The following is a 7342-nucleotide window of genomic DNA, read 5'->3' as shown; positions in this document are numbered from 1 at the left end:
CTGAAAAGACCGGAGAGCTAGGCTTCGATTCCAGAGATGTGTTGTACAGAACAGAGAGAGTGAGAGAGAGAGGGAGACAGAGGCAGAGAGAGAGAGAGAGAGAGAGAGAGAGAGAGAGAGAGAGAGAGAGAGAGAGAGAGAGAGAGAGAGAGAGAGGGAGAGAGAGAGAGAGAGAGAGAGAGAGAGCGCACGCGTGCGAGAGAGAGAGAGAGAGAGACAGAGAGAGAAAGAGACAGAGACCTAGAGAGAAAGAGAGAGAGACAGAGAGAGAGAGATAGACTGAGAGACTGAGAGAGAGAGAGAGAGAGAGAGAGAGAGAGAGAGAGAGAGAGAGAGAGAGAGAGAGAGAGAGAGAGAGAGAGAGAGCAGGCTTGCTGCGTCTGTTACAGAACCAGGGAGTTCAGACAGACAGACAGACAGACAGACAGACAGACAGAGAGCCGTCCTTCTCTGTGTTTTGCCTCAGAACTGGGGAGTGAACACGGAGAGAGAGAGAGAGAGAGAGAGAGAGAGAGAGAGAGAGAGAGAGAGAGAGAGAGAGAGAGAGAGAGAGAGAGAGAGAGAGAGAGAGAGGGAGAGAGAGGGAGAGAGAGGAGAGAGAGAGAGAGAGAGAGAGAGAGAGAGAGAGAGAGAGAGAGAGAGAGAGAGAGAGAGAGAGGGAGAGAGAGGGAGAGAGAGAGAGAGAGAGAGAGAGAGAGAGACAGAGAGAGAGAGAGAGAGAGAGGGAGGGAGAGGGAGAGAGAGGGAGAGAGAGAGAGAGAGAGAGAGAGAGAGAGAGAGAGAGAGAGAGCGATAGAGAGGGAGAGAGAGCGGCTGGCCGCGCTGACGCAGCACCGCCTCTACCTCTGTTGACTCTTCCTGGGCAGCAATTTAAAAAACGTCTTGCACAGCTTCTTGCTCTTGACCTTCGACCTGGCGATCCTCTTGGCGAAGGCGTCCCGGAGGCTGGTGACGTTGTGGGTCTGGTGGGCCGGCGAGGCGGCGGCGTGGGCCGGCGGCTCGCCGGACAGGGGCCCGAGCAGAGCCGCGAAGCACCGCTCCTGCTGCCGGAAGTCGTACTCCACGCTGCGGAGACAGACGGCACAACGTCAGAGAGAGAGGGGGGGGGCTCTGGAGCCTACGCTGTCCGACGCCCGGTCGGAAGCCCCCCCACCCCATCAGCCCTCTTACGCTCTCGTACGTCCTGGCACTTAAAAGCAATTATTAGCATCGTGTACAATCTCATCCTAGCTATCTCTGTTGTGTACGGGGAATGGGTTAACCTAGTTATTGTTAGTGCTTGGCACCTGGTTCTATGAACATCCTTACTGTACTGACAGTGATATATTGTTGTTTCTCTTTGTTCTGACAAATATACTTATTGCAAGTCGCTTTGGGTAAAAGCGTCTGCTAAATGCCCTGAATGTGAATGTAAAAGTGAAAGCTTCTGGGTTTGTAGCCCAATACCAAGGCCTACTTGTGGACCTCCTGCAGAGAGATGCTCTAATGACCAGCTCCTTAATGACCTAATATACCAGGAAAATATATCCTTTCTAATTTTGGATAAACATGTCTGTGAAACAGTAAACAGTAGAACTATCACTGTGAGGGCTCCACAGTGCCGAACATAATGAGCACAGCATCAGGTGCTGCCCCTGACAATCCATCACCACCCACCATATCAGCCAATCAGAAGCAAGGCTCTGCATTAACGAGTGTCCCAGAGGAGGAAGTGAGTGGGTGATTCCAGGACACAGGTGAGATGCTTCACTGCTCAGAACGTCAACCGAATTGTCTATAATAAGGTCCGAGACAAATTCAGAATAGAGAAAGGCTTTCACAATTTTTTGAATATGAAATAACTTCAGGGTAGATCACATTTTGCCTGAAGCAATTAAATGAAGATAGGCCCAAAAATAGGGCACGAAGATTGTCTCTCTTCCAGATTCCCTCTGAAAAGATACTGGGTTCGATCCCCAAAGCCCTGAGCCTAACCAGGCCCCCTAGAGCAGATGCCTAAGCCCTCCCTGCTTCTTAATAACAAGGGTCTAAAGTTCACTCTAAGTGGCGTTGTATACAAGGTTCTGCTCAATGTCTCGCTAGCATTACGGTATGTATAATAACCAGCGCATGAGTGCTGATCATCGCTACTCATGGTTCCTCGTGGTTCCTCATGGATCCTCATGGTTCCTCGTGGTTCCTCGTGGATCCTGGTCTCACCTGTAAACCACACAGGCCGTCCTCTGGCAGATGGAGCAGTTCTGGAGGTCCTGGCCCGTCCTGAAGCACCAGCAGCTGAATGTTGATCACATGAGAGAAGTCACCAGTGGCTCTCGTCTTGGTTTGACGGACAGCCGGGCTAACGAGTGGGCGAGGGCCATGGCCACATTAAGGCGGGCACAAAGCCCTCCGCACACATTAGAGGTTCATTAGAGGTTGGTTAGCGTCAAACATGACCTGGGGCTCAATTAGGACGGCGCTAGCTCGCAGATCTGAATGAGCGTGATTAGCAGGGACAGATAGCCATGAGGCCAGATGATTTAATTCATGTTCGCTTTGCCGCAGGAGCGAGACGGAGATTAATGCGATACACATCCTCTTATACAGAGCAGACAAAGCTCGCTCTGCCATCCGCAAGGACACCATACAGTCAGGCACACACACCCACGCACACACACACACCCACACACACACACACACACACACACACACACACACACACACACACACACACACACACACACACACACACACACACACACACATACACACACAAACACAAATACACACACACACAGACACCCACGCATACATGCATGCACGCACACTTACACATACACATTTGCACACACACACACATAAACACAATAACTACACACACACACATCATGTGTCAAATCTGTTAGAATTAGACTGAGCATGTTGGTGGCATGTGATGGGTGTTTGGTACAATGAACATGATATTACTTCCAGAGTTTCTAGTCAAAAATATTACGTGAAACTGAACACTGAAACTAAGCAGTTGATAAGAGATAGCAGGGGGCGTGTCTCTCAGGAGCTGATTAGAAGGCAGGTGAGTGACAGGCGTTGGCAATCACTAATCACCAGTCTCCTCGCGGCAGCAACTGAACAGCGTGAGCTGAGACATCTCTGTCTGCCGTCAGACCCCGTTCTTCTGTTCACGCTGAGATAAAAGATGCTCTCCAAGCTGTCTGTTCTACTCCTTCACATGTGAGGGTTCATATTCAATAATGTAATCCTACCCTCACAGAATTACATGAACCCCACTACATTAGCCTACCCTGCCCTGGAGCAGAGAATAAAAGTAACTGGGAAAGTGTAGTTGTTCCCACCCAAAAGGTACAGGGTTCGAAACCCAACCGTCCACAATCCACCTGATGGCATCTTTGAGCAAGACGTCCTAACCCCTACCTGCTATATAGGGACATGGACCTCACGCAGCAGTAACCATCTGGCAAACATTGAGATGGTAGAACGGTTCATAGTTAGACCTCCTAACCCCTACCTGCTCCATAATGACATGAACCTCATGATGCTGCAGGACGCTTCGAACGGAACCACAGTAAACACTGCGACGGTAGAGTGGTTCATAGCCAGACCAGACCCAGGGTCCCAGTGTCTTACCCGGCGATGGACACCTGGCTGTGCTCCAGGTCCTGGATGATGTGGAGCAGGGAGGAGATGCGGCTCCGGTTGGCCTCCAGGCTGGCCTCCACCGTCTCCAGCCTCCACTGCAGCGCCGCCGTCTTGGAGCAGCGGGGCGAGGGGGGCAGCAGCCGCAGCTCGGCGTCCGGCGGGTGGGCGTGGGCCGGGGCCGGGGCCGCCTCCGGGCCGCGGGGGACCAGGGTACGACCGGCGCCCGGGCACGCTCGGACACGGGAGCGCAGGTGAGCGAGGGCGGTCAGGTTGGTCCACGGCCGCTGCAGTCGGACGCCGCAGGAGGGCGTGGTGGGCGAGTGCGGGCAGAGCTCCCTCTCGCCGGCGTCCAGGGCGCTCTGTGACGGGACAGAGCCGGGGGAGCTGTGGGGCCATGTCAGCGGGGACGACGGCGTGTCCGAGGCGGAGGTCCGCCGTCTGGACGACTCGCCGGTCGACTCTTCGAAGGAGGAGTCGGCGGTGGCGTCCGCCGCCGGGGCGGGGCTGCGGCGGAGGTTGGTCGGGGTCCTGACGGGTGACGTGGAGCAGAGAGAACGCTCGTCGCTGTCCCCCGTGCCAGCCTCAGGGTCGTCAGGTGCAGGGGGGGCCGCGAGGCGCGGTACCGCCGCCACTGGACTCTGGGTCTCCTCGGTCTCCCTGACTGGCGTCTGCGGCGCCGTCCGGACCTTATTGACTGTGTCTGTGCACCCTTGAAGCTGTAGGAGCTGTTGTTTAACTTGGCCCTGTGGCTTTAGTCGTGAAATATAATTGAGATGATGAGTGACTTTTAGGAAGATTGAGTTTTGATGTGGCTTTGAGTTCCGCTTTTCTGGGATATCTATGCATTTATAGTTGTCTTTGTTTGGGTCAAAACAGGACTGGATTAATGAATTAACCTGTGTATCGCGCTGGATTGTATTAACTGTGTATGTGTGATTGCTCATGCACTGATCAGATACTGTTAAGGTTGCCATATTTTTTAGCAAATTAGCAGGAAATCGATGCAAATGTTGTGCCTTCGTTTCAGGCGCATGTGATGAATTTGGTAGCTCTCCAGCCAAATGCATTCTGTCTGATAAAGTAAGTGGCTCTGACAGCTGCACTGCTGGCCCCCGGAGGCCTTGGGACGCTAAGGTCGGTGAACTATGATGAATAACCACAGCCTTCTCTAGAGCAGGGCCATTATGAGAATGAGTTTGGGGGTCTGGCAAAGTTTGCGTTGGAAGGGATCTGTTTGTGTGTGATGGACGGTTAAGGTTGAGGATGTAGGTGAGGTGCGCTCCGTTGCTCGACGTATGCGGTGAAACATCGCGTGATTGATGGCCACTTCTGGGATTTTCAATCAGTTCTGGCGACGCGGCGTGGTTTGCTGCGCTCGATGAGCCCTCCTCATGGAGAGGGATGATTGTAGACGGCACGCTAGGGGAGACAGCCTTGCTGTCTGAGGTTGCAATAATCTGTGATTCAGGGGTTATAGGGGGAGGTTTGAGGCTCAGACACCGAATGAGGTCGGCGCTGGAGTGGCTGCTCGTAGGCTTTGGGGTATGGGCGGTTTTGGTGTCTGATGGATTGGCTTCAAGTGGTGTACCAACACGTTTGAAGGGGTTTGTAGCAGCTACAAGGTCTGTCGTAGTCTTTGCGATGGTAGTGGTATGTGACACTGTGTGAGTCGGGGTTTGTATGTGCACATGTGTGCCACCTGGGAAAGCGGTATTATTCTGCTTGTACGATGACAGAGTATCCATTACTTGTGTGGTAGAAAGATGTAAAATACTGCCAGGGAAAGTCTGTGGACGCATTGCAGTCTTGGCATTATTCTTAGTGTTCATTACCATTTCCAGAGAAGCTTTCGGTAGCTTGGCTGAATTCATTGGCTTTGTGGATCTTGAGGAGTCAGGGCTCTCTTTGTTTTTCATGTTCTTGTTTTTCACAGTAATCGAGTCATTGACTGTGTTGGGGCCTTTCAAACCCACGGTATACATATGGATTTTAAAGTCTGTATGTAGTGTGTTTGTCGATGTCGATTTGATTGTGTTCGATGTGTTTTCAGGCCCAGGGGGAGTGGGCGTGTTTGATCTAGTACTTTCCAGAACAGCGGCGGGGAGTTTTGTGTGGCTGGGAGCGATGTGTGCGGCGCCGTCGTCTGCCACGTTGTTCCGCGCTGTGATGCAATTTGACGTTTCAGTCCGTTTACGATAAGAACATCCGTACGGGATGTTTGATTTGGTGGCGATGGCAAACTGTGGCGGCGACGACAGACACGCGGGGAGCGACGGTTTATTGGCGTGCGGTTGGATCTCTAGGGAATCGCCGGTGGCGTTGTGTTGTCTGGTTTCAATTACGGCTTCGGTGACAGTCAGTGCTTTAGTGTGAAGGGCGGCGGGGATTTGGGTCGGGGTTTGAGGAGGTAATGGCGCGACTGAATGGCACTGGGGGATGGCGGGAACAGAGTGCATGGGACATGATGGATGTGGCACGTTGGGGGATAGAGGCGGGAGTCTGCCTGCCAGGCAGGGGGTCCTGCCGGGGGGCTGCTGAGAATGGCCTACCTGGAGGTCTCTGAGCTTCCCCATGTCGGTAGCAGTGGTGGTGTTGGTGGCGGTGGCAGTGGATGGAGATGGGATTGTCCCTGGATTCAATGGTTTCCCCTCAGGGCATGAGCCGGTAGCTTTCTGCCACTCCATAATATCCGGGCCGCAGGGCAACAGCGCCTGTTTCCCGCCACATTGGTTGCATATCTTTGGGGGCGTTCTGAAGGGTTGCACGGCCGTGGCGGAGGCACCCTCACCGGCCTGCTCCCCGCAGTGTCCTCCCCCAGGGTGCACCTGGTCCCGACAGAGAGCAGCGCCGTCCTTCACAGGCCGTGCGTCCGCACCCTCGACGCTGATCCCTCCGATGGCGGCCGAGTCGACCACACTGCCATTTGTGTAGCGGAGGTTAAGCTTGGGTTTGGGCCCACCCCTTGGGAGGCTCCCTGCCAGGTGTGGGTTGGTCTTGATTGCCCGTGCGTAGCAGCAGTCGGTCTTATTGTTGGCCTGGCTTCCTTCCCGGTGCTCGCTGGTCCCTGCGGGCACCTCTTGGAAAGTCACTTCCTTTCGGGTCTTGGCTTCCACACACCTCTGTTTGGATGCCAGCCCTTGGAGCCTGTCACTCTGCGCTGGTTGTAGGACCCCTTCCTCTTTGAGTTCCTTGGCCACGAAGCTCTCCAAGGCGTGGGTCCCGTAGTTCCCCGACGGGGTGAAGACGATGTTTACCGGTTGTCTGGCGCAGGGATGAAGAAGGGGCAGCTTCCCGACGCCCGGAGATGTCTGGACGCCGATGCTGCACTGCTGTGTCCATGACAACGACGGCAGCGGCGGAGGCCCGGCGGTCTTGTAGCCGCGGAGTCCGACCAGGGCGGGAACGCCCAGAACCGGAACCGGCGTGGCGAGGTCCGTCGCTCGCCTCCCCATTCTCAGGTACGGACAAAGAAGATGAAGAAGAAGATGAAGAAGAAGACTCCCCTCAGTTCAACGCAACGTCTGGAAGAGAGCAGGCAACAGAGAAAAGTGAGTGGCTGTGTTTAGATGTTGGGAGGTGTTGGTGAGTCAACCTAGAGCCATGTAAACAAGGAGGAGGATTTAGGAGGTAAACGCTACTTAGCGTGAGGCAGGGAGATTAGTGTACGTCTCCGGTGTCACTGTACACACGTCGTGGAGGTAAGACG

At 54.1% G+C, this 7342-nt stretch overlaps 1 protein-coding gene across 1 annotated transcript in view; it reads right to left on the bottom strand.

Annotated features, from left to right (window-relative positions):
* Positions 1–2113: 2113 nt before the first annotated feature.
* LOC115547181 (uncharacterized) overlaps positions 2114–7342 on the bottom strand; it is a 7381-nt gene continuing 2152 nt past the window's right edge. Inside the window, exons 2-3 of the mRNA XM_030361174.1 lie at positions 3625–7157; positions 2114–2274 (exon numbers count right to left, since the gene is read on the bottom strand). Of these exons, the coding sequence (XP_030217034.1) occupies positions 2196–2274; positions 3625–7088 (3543 nt within the window). The 5' untranslated portion in view covers positions 7089–7157 and the 3' untranslated portion in view covers positions 2114–2195. The remainder of the gene's footprint in view (positions 2275–3624; positions 7158–7342) is intronic.

Source organism: Gadus morhua, chromosome 7 (assembly GCF_902167405.1).
Source record: "Gadus morhua chromosome 7, gadMor3.0, whole genome shotgun sequence".
Lineage (NCBI taxonomy): Eukaryota > Metazoa > Chordata > Actinopteri > Gadiformes > Gadidae > Gadus > Gadus morhua.
The sequence above is the reverse complement of the archived record's forward strand: the minus strand, read 5'-3'. Positions and strand labels throughout refer to the sequence as shown.